Consider the following 17,775-nt stretch of genomic DNA (forward strand, 5'->3'; position numbering starts at 1 on the left):
GGAGAAATCTTTTCTCTAGAGTATATGTGGGAACTTCTGTAAGATGAAATTTAACCCTTGGCATGACCCACTGGAGAAAAATCAGCATTGAACACTGCCCTTATAATAGCAGTGAATTCATTAAGTCATTCATTCATCTGGGCAAGGAAGGGCACTTGCTTTGTGCCCTGTCATGATGAAGAGCTTCCACAGAATCTCTACCCTCTCCCCTAAACTGAATTTTCCAAGTAACAGTGCTAACAAAAGAGCCTGCTGAAAGGAGAGTTCTTAGCTTTCACTCTTAGTAATGTGACATTCTAAATTTGGTCCCAGAAAATAACATTCCTGCATAATCCCTCAATCAACCAAGGCTATAAATTATAAAACTATACTTTACACTCTTTTATTTAGAGCAAAACAACAACCCCCCCCAAAAAATATCCCCAAACTAATATGAAGTTTATCTGGAACACCAATTAAAGCTATATATTTCTTGGTGGGTTTTTTTTTTAGGTTTTTGCAAGGCAAATGGGGTTAAGTGGCTTGCCCAAGGCCACACAGCTAGTTAATTATTAAGTGTCTGAGACCAGATTTGAACCCAGGTACTCCTAACTCCAAGGCCTGTGCTTTATCCACTATGCCACCTAGCCCCCCCACCCTTGATGTTTTAAGGCTAAAGAATTTTACCTTCTTTCTTAGAAAGTCGATATGAGTCCTGCTAAAATGGGGCACAGATAAACAAGACATTTCTATAAGCTCTATTGTAGAGAATACCAGAAGCCAGGAAGGGCTAACCAGGAGATACATCAATCTAATTCAAGACAAGCAAGAAGGTATCAGGATAAGTGATTGGCTATTTTGGCCCATGTCAATAAAGTCTTGTAAAAAAAAAAACCTCATACTTGTAAAAAAACAAACAAAACACCAAATTAACCTTAGTGGTTTTTATAGTATACATAACTAACTTTAGGAATTAGATATATATTTTTTAACAAAAGAGGTATGTAAACAGACTCTTGTGTGTCATATGATTATTTCTCTTTTACTTAAAAGCTTGGAGAGGAGATTCTCTGGGGAAATAATCACTGATGAGGAAGAACAGTGGGGTGTATGTATGTCAAAATTTCCCCTCCGGTCCTTTTTCTGTAAGCTGTCAGAGATTTCTTTTGAAAGAACATTAGAAAGACATTTGTGTGGTAAAAAAGGGCTCCAAAATGTATTTTTTTCAAAGAGAATAAATCTAATCACTTAAAAAGACTTAGGGAGCTTTCATTAGCAGTTTCTAAAGCAAAACAACTTACTCTGGGGTAAACAATACAGACCTCTCCCCATCATAAATCATTTATTTCTTTTTCAATTTGAACAGTCAGAAGAGAAAGAGAAGTATGAGAAGAAAACAAGTGACTATAAAGACAAACCTGTGCTATCATGATTCTTTGTTAGCTGAATCAGGTTTCAAAACAGATTAAATTCACTGCATGTGGTTTCAGAAAAGGTAAGTTCAAATATTGGCTCCCTTACTTATTTAGGACAACTTACCTCCCCATGCTGGGATTCAGTGTCCTTACCTTTAAACTAAGAGTCTTAGACTAGATAATAAGTCCTTTCCAGTTCTAAACCTATGAATTTCTATCCTATGACCAATATTACATAACCAGACTTTAAACTCTTTTATTTAGAACAAAACAACACCCCCCCCAAAAAATATCCCAGAACTTTCCCTTTCATGGAGAGACTCTCCCCAAAAGTATTTCAAAATATATTGACTGCTTTATGATACCTCACTCTGCTCCTTTATACCCTATCCTCTGACCTCTTGTGAAATCATCTCCTTTTAAAAGGAATGTACCTTTGGAATTTTGTCTTTAAAAAGAAAACATTTTAATATCAGAATAATATTTCAAGAAAGATTTGTATAAAATAAATCATCTCTACCTTCATTGGACTTGCTTTTTGTCAAAAGAACATCAATGGGTCTTTCTATGTCATGTTGCTCCATGTGACCTGACCCACGCCGCATCTCAGGAGTGGGACTTCGGGAATGCAGTTGATCTCGACTGTGGCTCCTCCTTATCTCATATCTAGCATTAGTGGGATGCCTCTGGCTATACTCTGCAGATGGACTGTAATCCCTTCGATAGCCACGGTCATAACTATCATCTCGGTCAATGCTTCGGCCTCGGCTCTTGTCTCTCCTATAGTCCTGATCTAAACCCCTCTCCAGACTCCGGCCCCGGCTCCGCTCACGACTGTAGCTCCTTTCTCGGCCACGAGGTTGGTCATAGGGAAGTCTTCTTTCAGGACTATTTTCCCAACTGCGGCTACGTCCTTCATTGCCACTGTGCCAGCTCCTCTCACTGTATCCACTACGGGCACTTCTGCCATCGAATTCTGCATGGTCATCCATTACATGGAAAGACCGATCATCTGGATCCATGGAAGGATCCCTTAGAGGAGCGAGATGCACTTTGCGGGGTCTTTTGACAACCTAATGAAACAAGTACTTGCGATGAAAATGTAGTATAATCATAAGAATACCATTCCTATGGAATCTGCTCCCATTCAAAGTTAAAACTCACAAATCATGTTTCTTTTTTTTTCTTTTGTTTTGGTGAGGCAATGGAGTTAAATGACTTGTCCAATTTTAAAGAGCTATTAAATATCTGAGGCCAGTTTTGAACTCAGGTCCACTTGACTTCAGGGCCAGTGTTCTATCCACTGCCCCAATCACTTATTTCTAATATAGAATTAACAATGTAGATAATTCCTTTCCTTCAAGTGTTTCTAGTCTAGTAAAGATAGACTATATGTGTTTGAGTTTATATTCAGTTAGTTATTGAAATTTTTTTTATTATATTCATTCATTCCATGTTAACTTAGTTGAATTTCTTACGAACTTCTGCATCATATACCAAAGGACAGTAGTAAAAATAAAATTTGTTTCTTTTTTATATGTGAATTTGCTTATCATGGGAAAGCTGAGTACTTGCCAAAAAAACAATTAACACATGCAGCAAAAAACAAATACGAAGGTACAAAATGAGACTTGTATTGTCAGATATGATCATTGTCTTCATTTGTTTTACTTTGCTATAGACCTTAGATACAAGGGTTTCAAGAGAGATGCAAAGTGTTAGTTATGTGTGGATGTAAAGAAAGAAAAATAAATTTTTGCACGTTTTTAGAAAAATAGAATAAAACGTGTTCCTTTGATTACTAGTTTACATATTCAGCTCACTATTGATATAGGACCGGTGCCATCATGCTTTGTTATTCAAGTAAGCTTATTTTATTCCCTTTATGTATAATGCCTTTTAAATGTCTTTTAAAATGCCTTAAATACTCTATCCTATTTTATTTTTTACTCTTGCTATATATGCTAACCTTTTCACAAGCTATTTCATTTTTTCAAAAACAAATTGTTACTGAATCTAGAATGATACACTTCAGCAGTTTATAAGTTTAAAGGAGATAGTAAGGGGGGAACCCAAAAAACCTCCCCAAAGTTTCTTCCATCCTCTCTTTTAATTAAAAACCACTCTGACCACTCAAAAACTCAAAGCACATACACATATACACAAAAAAATAGCACTGAAAACAGAAAAGTAATTGGATTCTGGATTATGTAATTCCTTCAGACAGTCGAAAGTGGTAATTTTCTTTTGGACATAGAAACAAAAAGCTATTGAAATAAAATTGAATATGAATCCAGGCTTACAATAGCAGCTATCTTCCCACTTTTTCTCAATTGCTGAACAGCAAACGAATGGGGTACATCTTCCATGGGGGTGCCATTAACCATAACCACTCTGTCATTTTCTCTATAAATAAAAACATAAAATGAATTGTGATTACCTTCTCATCTAAACATTTAAAATAATTTTAGGTCAATCCTAAGCATAAAGCAAATTTAAAACACTAACTTTTTTCAGTTATCAAGATATGGTGATATTATTTTATGGCAATGTAGTTTTCATTTGTATACAAATTTTTATTTATATATAAAGCATAGTCTTTAGGACTCATTGTGGGAGGGGAGAGCCTAGTGATTCTTTTCTTTAAAATAGTCAAAAGTGGTTAAATACCAAGGAAGAAAAACATTCTTATTATTGTTTAGCTCTAGGATATATGTATCAATTCAGTCGAAGTAGGGGACTGGAGAAAGATCAAAAATACTAAAAATACAACATCTCAGGAAGGAATGCATGCCACAGAGTCAGTGATCTGGCATGGGCATGAAGACTCCAAGACTATAATATAAAGTAGGATATAGGCTTTGGTGATAAGTCCATCTAGATGGTGCCAGGTCATCAAAAAGGTCTAATTAGAGAAATGCATTTCAGGCAAAGCCATCATAATAGAGAGGTGGGAAGAAGTACAAGAACCATAGCTTTCAAAGGTCAGAGCATAGAAAGCCTTAGGAGCAGGGTGAGGTATCATAAAGCAAGTCAATATCCTTTGAAATGCTTTTGGGGAGTGTCTCTCCCTGAAAGGGAAAGGAAACAGTTCAGGGATTTTTCATAAACCATGAGCAATATAAGACATTCTAGGAATGAATGAGCTAGAATAGTAATATGGGAAAACAGTGTGTTCCTTTCTCACAGTAAATATGTGTAAGATTCCCAATCATCATTTCAAAAGGATACTTGAGGGCTAAGACATGGCTTGGCCAGTCAAAGTTACAACAAAGATAAAGGAAATGAGTCAAGGCCAAGATTCAGAAGGAAGAAAAATATTTAAAAAAAATTTAAAATACAATTTATGAAAAGTCTAAAAATATCTACAATTTCCAAAACACACTTTTGCCAATTATTGAATGCTGTCCCCCTTTTAAAATACATAAAAGTTGGTACATTAGAATAAGGTGACCTGGAAAAGAAAGAGGATATAGAAAACTTGTGATCTGCTGTAGTTTGAGTGAGATAGTGCAAAAAAAACAGAGGAAGACTGGAAACCAGAAATATCTAGGAGATGGTGCTAATGACCTGAGTTTTAGGCTAGGTAACATGATAGAGGCAGGGATTCTAGTCATTCTCCTCTACACCAGATCCAGACCAGTTAACATTAAATAAACACCTTATAAAGAACTGGGCTCTTGGGGTGGCTAGGTGGCCCAGTGGATAGAGCACTGGCCCTGGAGTCAGGAGTACCTAAGTTCAAACAGACACTTAATAATTACCTAGCTGTGTGGCCTTGGGCAAGCCACTTAACCCCATTTGCCTTGCAAAAAAAAAAAAAACTTAAAAAAAAAGAACTGGGCTCTTTGGCCCTTATATATCTGTTTTCTGGAAAAAAACAAAACAAAAACTTTTTTTTGGTAGATTAAGAGAGCCTAGCTCCAGGAGTTCTTAACCTGCAATATATTAGCTTTTTAAATAAAATGTATATTTTACTAACAGTATTCTACTTCTTTGTAATACTATGTATTTTACTTTATATATTTTTAAAATATTATGTAGAGAAAAGACCCATACACTTCACCAGACTGCTAAAAAAAAAAAGGTCAAACTTGAAAACCTTACTTCATTATGCATGCAAGACTGCAAGGTGAAATGAGATCTCATTGGCTTTTAGTAGAATCTACCTACTAAACACTCTCCAACATGTGATCCAAGAAGACTTACAATACTAAGAGCAATGTTTCTGTGCCCATTATACCATACCCCCACTAAGACTGAATTTTTTAACATCTATTTTTCTAGCTTATTGGATGAAAACTTAAGAATTATTTTCATTTGCTATTTTTTTTACTACTAATAAAGCTTGTGCAGTTTCCATGTCCTTTGCCATTTTAAACTGTAAAAAGAAATCAATTTAAAATTATTATATACAATATCAAGTTTAATCAAATCAGAATCTTCTAATCTGTAGACAAATCTGAAATAAATACTTACTGAAGAAGTCCATCTGCAGGCCCCCCAGGAAGTACATCTGAGATAACAATTGATGTTTCACCATTTTCAAAGTGGGGATTGTCTCTTCCCCCAGACACAGCAATACCAAATCCCCTTTTGGAATCCTTTTATGAGGAAAAAGTGAATGAGAAAAGTGAGCAGAGATTCATTATGTGTAAAACATTCATATTTCAATATAAGCACTCATAGGAGTAAATGTCAAACCAATTGCTAGGACCAACAAGTCAAAAAGTATGCCACAGTTGTAGACAGGATTATAATTTCAAAATCTAAATTCTAAGAGGTAAAAATAATCATATAGACCAGGACGGTGATTCAATTGAGCAGAAGATGCAAGGTGTTAATTAGCACTAACATCACTATTTTGGTAGTAAAGGAAATATCAACTGAGTTGCCTGACCTGATCTGAAACAGAAAGATTTTTCATGTCAGTAGATCTACACTCTCTTTGATATGGGCAAAAACTTCTGAAAGTGTGGTCTGAAACCCTGAGGGTTCTTGAGACCCTTTCATTTGGGTCTTCAAAGTCAAAACAATTTTCATAATTTATACTAAACTAATATTTGCCTAATGTTTTAATAAAAATATTCCTCCCTTTTCCAGCTAATATCTGTGATCAAAGCAACATATTGCAACAGAATAAAGGCTAAAGCTGATATGCTGTCTTCCATAAAATCAATAACTTTAGATTTGCAAAAATATTTTGTAAAACAATGTCATCCTCATAAATTTTTCATTTTGGAAAAATTGTTTTCCATAAAAATTGTTCTTTTGAAATGAATATTTTATACATTTATTTATTTTAATAACCAATATAGTAAATATTGATATAAGCAACATGAACAAAGTTCTTGGTCTTCAATAATTTTGGAGTCTTTTTTTTGTTTTTGCAAGGCAATTTTTTTTTTGCAAAGGATTAAGTGAATTGTCCAAGGTCACTCAGCAAGGCGATTAAATGTCTGAGGCTGGATTTAAACTCAGATCCTCCTGAAGTCAGGGCTGGTGCTCTATCCATTGCACCACCTAGTTGCCCTGGTCTTTTAATTTAATTGTTAAAACTCTAAAGGGATCCTAAATATTTTTAAGACCAAAAATTGAGAGCTTTCTGGAATCCTAAGGAAGAAAATTCCTTCAACAAATGCAAATCTGCAAACAATAATCTTAAAGAGTAGCCTTAGAGAACTGAAAAATTAAATTAAAACTGAAAAATTAAGGATCATACAGCCCTTATGCTAGAGATAGAATTTGAATAGGTCTTAACCAATTCTCTATGTTCTAGCACTAAGCTGTTTCTTGGAAGTGCCACTGTAGTACAAAAATGACTCACCTCTTCCCTAAATATATCTCTCTTTAAAAAAAATCTATTTATTTTTAAGAGTATTTATTAATACTTTTATTTTTGTCATTCAATTTATTTTGATTTCCAAATTCTCTTTCTTCCTCCTATTCCTCCCTAGTCCACTGAAAAGGGAGGCAATGATACTCATTTACATGTGATGTCATACAATATATTTCCATATTAGTCATATTGAAAAAAAGCAAGAAAAATAATGTGAAAAAATGTACTTCAATCTGGTTCATCAGTTCACTAGAGACAGACAACATTTTTCATCAGGAGTCTTGGAATTGTTGTATGTCATTGTATTTGGTCAAAATAACTAAGTCTTAAAGAGTTGATCATCTACAAAATTGCTATTACTGTGTATAAAGTTATCCTGATTCTGCTCATTTTACTTTGCATCAGTTGACATGTCTTCCCAGGTATTTCTGAAACCATTCCTTTCATCATTTCTTCACAATTATATACACTATAACTTGTTTAGCCATCCATTCCTCAATTGATGGGTATCTCTTCCATTTCCGATTCTTTGCCACTACAAAAAGAGGTGCTATCAATCTCATTTGATTATAAAATCATCTCTTACCCACATATATCACAGGTAATTTTTTTCATGCCCCCTTAATTTACTTAAATGACTCTTTATGAATCCATTTTAACCTTCTCTTGGTATATAATGTGAGATATTGTTCTATGTCTAGTTTCTTCCAGAATGCTTTCCAGTTTTCCTAGCAGTTTTTGCTAAGATCTTGGATTTTTAGATTTATCTAAGTACTGTGGTGATTTACTTCTGTATATTGTGTTCCTATTCTATTCTACTAATTAACCTCTATTTCTTAGCCAGTATCAATTGTTTTAATGATTATTGCTACCTTTAAAATTATATAGTTATATATATAAAATTATATACCCTTGGGTAAATCACTTAACCTTGGGCAAGTCACTTAATCCCAATACATAAACAAATAAATAAATAGTGAGTGGCAAGGATAATTGATTTCATAAAGACAAAAAATTACAAAGCTTAGTTCTATTCTTGAAGACCCCAAAAATAACTATATAGAATGAAATACAGACATAGGAGGTGTATATAAATTTAATGACCCCTGTGGGGTTATCTCGAACTCTGTCATAAAATCTCTTTTTTTTTTGTTTTTGTTTTTTGCAAGGCAAATGGGGTTAAGTGGCTTGCCCAAGGCCACACAGCTAGGTAATTATTAAGTATCTGAGGTGGCATTTTAACTCAGGTCCTCCTGACTCCAGGGCGGTGCTCTATCCACTGAGCCACCTAGCCTCCCCTGTCATAAAATCTCAGACACTTACTAGCTATGTGATGATAGGCAAGTCACTAGACCTGTCTGCCTCAGTTTCTTCAACTTCAAAATAGGAATGTCATCCACCCCACAAGACTGTTGTCAAGATTAAATAAGATAATATCTGTTAGCACTGTGCCTGGTGCATTAAGCACTTAATAAATACTAGTTAGTTTCTTTCTTCATTCCTTCCCTCAACATTTGAAAGGCAGAAAATACACTTACCTTCTGCAAGGTCACAGTATATTGCTCCCATATCAGCTCTTCCATGCCTGGAGCCTATAATATTATAAACAAAACCAATTAGACAGAAAGCACAGCAGAACATGTACTGAGACCAAAATAATCATATCAATTAATAATTATATCAATACACACTCACAGAATCCCAACACACAGGAACCAGTTAAGCTACTCTTTTGGTAAATAAAACTTTAAAGTTGTGTTTGTTTGGGTTTTTAAAATGGAAATAGAGAAGTCAGAAAATGGAACTCAAAAAGATTAAATACTCAAGGTCACATATGAGAAATGTAGAGTGTAGATCTTCACAGGGTGTGGAGGGGAGCCCTTAGGGAATCCATTACAAAGGGGGAATGGCCCAGTCAATCACAAGACTGGAAGAGTTTTCCTAATCCTATTCCAGGGATAGACAACCCCAAACTGATTCTCAACCAGTCAAGAATGACCTAGAGATCTTGACCTAATGCTACTGCAATTAGGTAACTAAATATTAACTCACACACCCCCTGTGATGATTGGGGTTCATTAGCATATCATGCTTTGGATGATGTGGGGGGGGATCATATTAGGGGCATGTCATGGAATAGGTGGACTTTTTAGATTGTAACTCAAACTCTGAGAGCCTATGAATATCCAAGAGGGAGGGGAAAGAGTTTCTGAAGACCATAAATTATCTGACTTTCAAGACTAATTCGCACTTCACACCTAGGTAAAGTACATGTACCTTGTAAGGTGTATCTTGCAAGATTTGTGAATAAAATGTACAACTTTCTCTTAACTCTAGCAGGTTTTTCTTTTCATTCATTTATAACACACACAACTAGGAAAAAAACAGCCTGACCACTAAGTCATCAGAATCTAGATTTCCAGATTCTCTACCCCTCTCTCACTCACTGCTCACATTTGATAATTTCCTTTGTCAATTTGACATCTTCAGATGAAATTGTAATAACCAAAGTAAGAATAAAAGATAGCCCTGAACTTTATGGCTTGCTAACAGTTATAGGAAAACAAAGAGAACAAAAGGATTTTTGGAAGGAAGGGTGTAACAGTTTCTTTCTTCCATGCTATCTCCCTGGTTTCCAGTAACTCAAATACTCAATAGTTTATGGTAGTAATTAGGAAATCTCTTTTACACTTGCCTGAATCAAACTGACAAAGGAAGATCTGGATTGCATTGGAGCAGAGAGTAGCAACAGTCTGGTTGCTCATAGAAAAAATGACAACCATCCCCCTGTCAGCACCAGAAAACAGTCAATCCCTCTTACCCCATGGATCTTTAAAGAAGACAAAATATTTTAAAAAGACTAGAAGCACTTTGTATGAATTTCCTATAAGGATTTCCCCACTACCACCCACCCCAATTCCTTGAGCCTTTCAGGCCTGGAGGCTTTTCATTGTGAGCTTTTCAAAGAGGCACAGTGATTGAAATACAGCTTTAAAATCACTGAAAGCACATACTTTCTAAAAGCAGGCCAACAGAGATAGAGGGGGATCAATGTGGGGTTTGTGGGAAGGAAACCAGAATAAATTAGAAAAGAAACAAGAATTACCTCTCATTTCATCTCTGCGTAGAATCTATTATATTCACAAATTAATGTAATGATATTTAAATTAGCATATCTTTTTTAAAATTCCGGTCAATTAATTAATGTGTGGAATAACTTACTAGAATGGTTATTCTTCCAGAGCCAGGTCTACTATGATAACAAAATTTCCAAACTCCATACAGAGAGATCCCAAAAGAGACAATAGATAATGAAGTCTTTGGGAATCTTATAGCATTATAAAAATGTCTATTATTGTCATTGTTTTAAAAAACAGACAGCAAAATACCTCTGGGCTTTTTATCATTTCATCCAACCAAATTAAATAAACCATAAGTACAATCAATAATAGTTTTAGACAGTAAGGCCAAAGGTAAAAAAATTCAGTTCCAATTTTGAAAGCCTATTTATAATAATCCAAGGTTAGTCTAACATAATTACAAACTTGGTGTCTTTTAATTATTCATTGGATTTTGATTAGTCATAGAGGATTAGTCCACCTAACAGGGATAACCAAACTTTTAACCAATTAGGAAATTCATAGATATTTTGCCCCAAAGTTCTAATGACCTCCTATAATATGCATAAAAACAAGTCAGTAGGCAACCATTTCTCTATTCTTTTGACTGGGGAAAGGAGGAGAGGAAAGTTCTTTGGTGATTGATGACTAGCTACTTATGGACTAATTCCCAGACAGTGTGCTCCCAAGTCTGTGTATTCTCAACCAGGAAAGCAATCCAGGAAAGCAGGAAATCCAGGAAAGTATTGGAATAAGGAAAGGACGTGATTCTCAGGTATCAACTGGAAAGTGGAGGGGGGGGGGCAAGGGAAGATAATCAAGATAGATTCCTTCTCAAATAAAAGTGTACATTCCCACTTTGCTTTATCTCCACAAACCACTATGCAGTAAGTAATAGAGGTATTATCCACACTTTACAGATGTGGAAAGATGAATAAGGAAAATAAATTTAAACTTAAAAAAAAAAACTTCTCCAGTGAGTAGATCTCTGTACTTCAAGAAGTTCAACTGTTGGAAGTCACCTTAAGCTTTCCAGAACCCTTCCCCTAGCTCCAGACAGATGTAATACTAACTTTGTAGGCTTGGTCCTTCTATTTCTACTCTCAGCTAAACCTTTTGGTTTTTAGGTTTTTAGGTTTTTAGGTTTTTAGGTTTTTGCAAGGCAAATGGGGTTAAGTGGCTTGACCAATCCACACAGCTAGGTAATTATTAAGTGTCTGAAACCGGATTTGAACCCAGGTACTCCTGACTCCAAGGCCGGTGCTTTATCCACTATGCCACCTAGCTGCCCCTAAACCTTCTTTCAAGATAATGCATTCCAACTCTAAAAAGGTAAAGAAAGGACTTTGCTAAATTGTAAGAGGGCAGAGACTAAGTTTTATCTAAACCTGTTAATCTTTTCCTTTGGCTATTAAAATGCAGTCAGTAGACATTTTAGACATTAAGGGGTCTTAAATGCTAGGAACAGGAGTTCATATTTTATCATATAAACCATGAGGAGAGATTTTTGAGCAAGGAAATGACAATTCAAAAACCAGTTAAATGTAACATTCTGATCATTCTTCCTCAGGAAGAAAAGAAAACCACTTCCCCTCCTTACCTAGGATAAAAATCAGCACTGTAGATGAAGGATATTGTATATAATCTCATACACAGCCTTAGCTCAACAGTTTACCCTTATTTCAAAGGAAAGCCTATTGGGTGGGACATATTTAGAAATAAATTATATAAATATAAAGGCACTGATAATGTAAAATAATGATATTAATAATAGGGTTCAGATTATATCACCTATCTTTGAGGAGAAGTAAATCATAATCTTAATTCAATTTAATAAATTATGAAAGTTTCAACAAGATATTAGCCAAATTAAAAAAGTAAAGGTTCTTTATTACTTTAAAAATACTCAAAAATTGTCATACCAGTTACATGACAAATATATCAAATTTGCAGTTAGAAAAATGGAAGAAGAAATGACTAAGTAGAAAAAATAATTCAATTCAATAAACATCAATTAAGGATTACCATATTCAAAGGATTTGTGCTTGGTGCTGAGGTCAAAAAACAAAAAACTAACTAGTCCCCACTTTTTGAGAATTATATTCCCCAAAGTAACTTTGTCTCTGACCCTCTAAGAATTCACAATTGAAAAATCTGTCCACTCTAGCAACTTGCATTTCATTGATAGGGCAGAGCCCTTTCAATCAATATCTCCCACTCATAAATATAAGCTAATTTGAAGAATGGGATAACACCAACAATAAGGGGGAATCAAGAAATCAGCCTCAAAAGAAGGCAAAAATTCCAATTAAGAAATGAGGAAAGGGGCGGCTAGGTGGTACAGTGGATAAAGCACCGGCCCTGGAGTCAGGAGCACCTGGGTTCAAATCCAGACTCAGACACTTAATAATTATCTAGCTGTGTGGCCTTGGGCAAGCTACTTAACCCCATCTGCCTTGCAAAATTCTAAAAAAAAAAAAAGAGGAAAAAGTCAATTATAGTCTGCTATTGTTTCTTCCTCAGTCAAATGAATGGGTTAATTAGATTATTTCTGACTCCTTTTAGCTCTCAGGTTACCATAACTACAATTTACAGTTGTACAGTTGAGAAGATTGATATACATTGCACTTCAAAGTCAGCATTATGCCTTGAATTTACATAGTATCTTATGAAAGAATTTACATAGTATCTTATGAAAGAAGAAATTTTCATAACCTTTTATTCTTCAGAAAACTTCTCTGGAATATGGAATAAGTAAAAATCTTCATTTCAGAGATAAAATTTGCTAAACTATAAATCAGAATTTTGCCGATCTTGCTGAAGGTCCCAGAAGATATCAGTGAGGAATAAAGATTAGAACCCAGGCACTTCAAATCTGATCACTGAACAGTCTTCATCTGATATCTAATATGAATCTAGCAAAACTACATCAGTGACTAAAGGTCATAGATTTGCTATTAATAATCTGTGTCTAGTTGCCAGGACAGTTGCTTAGGGATTTTGGAGAAATTTAAATGCAGGACTACAGGAAGAATACATTTTTCCTCTCTAACTACTATTCAGAGCAGCTGTTGGCAAAGCAGAAGCAATTTTTAGCTAAATATTTTATTTTATACTTCTTTGGGAATGATACACAAATCAACATTTAAATATTCATTCATTAAGTATTTATTATATACCACTGCAAAAACTCATCTTTAACCACCATACTCTCTGCTGATACCATATGTTGACAAATAATAAAATAACATAATTATTGAAAAATGGCTGACAGAAGTGGACAGAAGGGCATAGAATATTATGAATATCACCAAGGATATATATAATTAGAAAAGGATATGGGGGCTAGTTGGTCATGTAGTAAGAGTTAGGGATAATTATAAATGTTGCATTGTAGTATCCATGAAATATCAAAATGATCAGAGCAAGGACTTAATCCATGAGGACTTTATCCTTTAAACAAGATTTATGGTGGTAATTTGTAGCAGCAGAGGGACTATTTAATTCAGCAGTGCTGGATGCTAAAGATTTAAAAAAAAAAAGAAAGAAACCATTCTTGACTTCAAGAAATTTATCTAGAGTAGAGGATTCAACATGTACCTAAATATGTACCTAAATATATAACAATGCAAAGAAAATTGAATAGGAAAGGAACTTTAGCAACTAGGAAGATCAGGAAAGGATTTACAAATGCAATGGCACCTGAAACTGAGATCAAATGAGATATTTGTTTAAAAAGATAAAAAAGCTCTTTAGCACAGTACTTTTTTTTTAGTTTTTTTAGTTTTTTTTTTTTTTTTTGCAAGGCAAATGGGGCTAAGTGGCTTGCCCAGGGCCACACAGCTAGGGAATCATTAAGTGTCTGAGACCTGATCTGAACCCAGGTACTCCTGACTCCAAGGCCGGTGCTTCATCCACTACGCCACCTAGCCGCCCCCCACTATGCCACCTAGCCGCCCCTTTAGCACAGTACTTTGATAGATAACTGGATACATAAATGCATACTCTCTTCTTCTTTCTTTTTCCTTTCCCAAAGTTGACAGGAGGCAATAGTCTTGCACATTTACATGGGATGAAAGATGCAGTATTAAATTTGGGGGAACTGGAAATACACAATTTGCCTGGGACACAAAAGTTGTTGAATAGGAAGAATATAAAATAAGTAAAGAAAGGTATGTTGAAAGCAGGTGACAGAAGGTCTTTTCAAATGTCAGAACAGATATTTGTATTGTATTATATAAATAATGAGGAATGTTACCAAAGAGATTTTTGAGCAAGGAAGTGACAACTCAAAAAGTTTTATATTAATATGTTATTAAGATTATGACTACAGCCATCTAGACGGCACAATGGAGTTCAACCTCAACCTCAGACACTAGCTATGTGACCATAGGCAAGGCACTTAACCTTCCTGCTTCACATTCTTCCTCTGGAAAATGGAGATAATAATAGCATTTCCCCTCCTAAAGTAGTTGTGAGAGCAAAAAGGAGAATATGTGTAAAGTGCTTTACTAACTATAGCTATGGGGGTAAGATTATGTACCGGCACTGTGATAGGCACTGGAAATTCAGAAAAGTATTTCTTGTGTTCTTTACAAAGCTCAAAGTTGGTTTGTAGAGAACTACATGTACAGAAAAATTTGACTGAGGAAAATTGAATGCGAGGTAAGGAAGAACTATCTTTGTATAAGTACATAATCTCCATGAAGGCAAGTACAGAGTCATAACCTTTATATCTCCCTCAAAGTCTAGCACAAGGATTTTCAAAATAGGCACACTTGATAAATGGTTTGGTAAATGAAAGTTGAATTCAACCACTGCTTAGCACCTATTCACATACTAAAGGAACTAGAAAGAAATACTCTGTGAAATAAGTGGGGTGGAGTGGGGTATTGAGAAACAATGGTTCCCACTCAATCAACTATTTTTTACTGGCTCAAGCTTTGCAAAAAAAATAAAAAATAAAAATGAGCCAAAGAACATAAAGGAACCTTCCAAGTCTGGGATCTGATTAAGGTTGAGGATGCAGGAATGTTCCAATCAAGCTATCCTCCCAGGAGATACTATGCCTCAGCACTGGGCTACCTTTTGAGGTTAGAACTAGAAGATGCTTGGCCTTACTCTAAGGTTTAAGGCTTGTTGATTCCATTTCAAGTTAGTCACCCCATGAGCACTTATTAAACCTTTACCAAGCACTATGCTAAGTACCAAGTGTATAATTTAAGGCAAAAACAATCCCTGCCCTTAGGGGACAAACAAATGAGGCAAACTGAAAATAAACAGTTAAGTACCAAAAGATATAAACCGAATAGATAGAAAGCTATCAAGAAACAATCTCTCATTTCTCCAAAAATGAGTATGTCTTCTTTGATAGGACAGGATGAGAAAGAGACTGTATAATAGGAAAAAAATTATATGTAACATGTAAAAGGAAGTATGGGATCTTAGTTAGAACTGGAAAGAACATTAGAGTTCATTGAGCTCTATAAGAAGTGAAAAGAATTGACCACAGAGCTAATAAGTATCTAAAGTAGGATTTGTACCTACTATATCACTATTTAAGTATGTATATATGCTTTTGATAAGCCCATTTCCTTTGACAACTCTGTAGATTTGAAATATTGTATTTAGTATAATACTGAATATCAGATCCCACCTTGGAAACTCACCAGGAAAGTGATGCCAGAAAATTTTTATTGTCCTTTTGTCTTCCTCAATAAATATTAAGCCCTTTAACAATATATTGCTTTTGCTATTGAAGGAGATACTATGGACAAAAGGCCCTGAAAATATTTCTACTCTTATTTCTGCTCCTCATACTGAGAACAGCAGAACCCCCAAATCACTATTTACATAATTATGTAGATGTACACACACACACACACACACAGCATACATAAGACAGAGATAAGAAAGTTCTCCTAACAAATACATATAAAAAATTTATATTACTATAGTACAATGAAAGCAATAATTCTGATATACATCAAGAGTAAATTTATAATATAACTGAACAAGTATTTCATAAATGGCAATGTTTGAACTACACTCAAGAAGAAGCTATCACAGAAGCGTATTTTAATCTCAGGGAAACCAATGAATTGAAAACATCAGCCTTTGATTCATATGCATGGATTATCTGATTTTTTAAAAAGAATTTGAAAATATTTACCAACTAAATTTTTAAAATGTTATTGAAAGCTACCATAAGCATATGAAAATCAGCAATAACTGCTTGAGCTTTTTTCTTTTTATCTTCTCCACCCAGAAAGGGTTATAATAAAAGGGCAGAGAAGAACTTCTAATAATTAAAAAGAACTCACATATTCTTTCAAAATTGCCAACTTTGTGATGGCATGGATCCACATCCTATGGAGAGCTTCAGCTGTCTTCATAAGTTTCTACCACTTCATGTTGTTATATAATTCTAATACAATATTGGCTTATATACCCAACAAATCCTGCTGTCATGTCACATATCAACCCATCCTCACACATAGCAGAGGATAATACTGTAAGAAACCAAACTTGCAAAAAATGAAAAGAAATAAAACAATCTGGCTTACTATTATAACTTATAGAAGGTTTTTTTAAGGAAAAAATTTCATTAAAAGGGTTGTGATGGGTGAATGAAATGGTGACTATTACAATCATTTCTATATCTTATACTATCAAATGTTCTGATTATGTACCATAATTATGCATGTGGGCAACAGAGTTCCCTATTAGGCTATAGACTGCTTGGGGTCAGATGGAAATAAATTTGTTTTTAACATCACAGTAACACCACAGGTAGTTACTTAATAAACATTTATTTCTATATCTATCAATTCTGTATATGATTCCCAGAAGCCCTAGGTTTCCTAGGGTTTGTAGGAATTCCAGATATACCTGAAATAATGATTAAACAGGAATTTTTGCTGATATTAAAAACCATCACTTAAAAAAAACCTATCAGGCTTTCATCTAGGTCCATTTGAGTCTTTTTAAATGGAGAATCCTAATAGGGTCTATCCTAAAAATCAGGGAACAAAGTTAGAAAAAAAAATCTCCCTTCAAAACTGACACAACGAGGATTCAGCATAAAGGGAAATGGGTTAGTTTATTTTGCATGCTGAAAGAAATTTCAGCTTGTGACTTAAAAAAAACTCAAATCACAGAAGATGAGAATAAAATGAGGTGCCCTGAGATCTGGGAAGAGTGATTGTTTCTGAAAATAATATTCACCCCAGTTTCATTATTACTATTTTAATAATCTTGAAAAAACCTTATGGTTAGAATACAGTTAAAATACAGAAAAATATTTTAGTTAGTAATTATTTTACTGAGTATACAAAGCAGAAAACAACAGAATTTTTTTTCATAAATGAAATGAGTTCTCTGTAAGGTATGAGAAACATCTTATCTCTTAGTCAGTGAATAA

The 17,775-nt window shown here is 34.6% G+C and overlaps 1 protein-coding gene across 4 annotated transcripts in view; it reads right to left on the reverse strand.

The window, feature by feature from the left end:
• TJP2 (tight junction protein 2) overlaps positions 1-17,775 on the reverse strand; it is a 179,470-nt gene that overhangs the window by 44,146 nt on the left and 117,549 nt on the right. For all 4 annotated transcript variants that reach the window (XM_074199448.1, XM_074199449.1, XM_074199446.1 and 1 more), the window contains exons 2-5: positions 8,772-8,825; positions 5,874-5,998; positions 3,698-3,800; positions 1,915-2,467 (exon numbers count right to left, since the gene is read on the reverse strand). In XM_074199448.1, coding sequence (XP_074055549.1) covers positions 1,915-2,467; positions 3,698-3,800; positions 5,874-5,998; positions 8,772-8,816 — 826 coding nt within the window. In that variant the 5' untranslated portion in view covers positions 8,817-8,825. The remainder of the gene's footprint in view (positions 1-1,914; positions 2,468-3,697; positions 3,801-5,873; positions 5,999-8,771; positions 8,826-17,775) is intronic.

Source organism: Macrotis lagotis, chromosome X (genome assembly GCF_037893015.1).
Source record: "Macrotis lagotis isolate mMagLag1 chromosome X, bilby.v1.9.chrom.fasta, whole genome shotgun sequence".
Taxonomy (NCBI): Eukaryota; Metazoa; Chordata; class Mammalia; order Peramelemorphia; family Peramelidae; genus Macrotis; species Macrotis lagotis.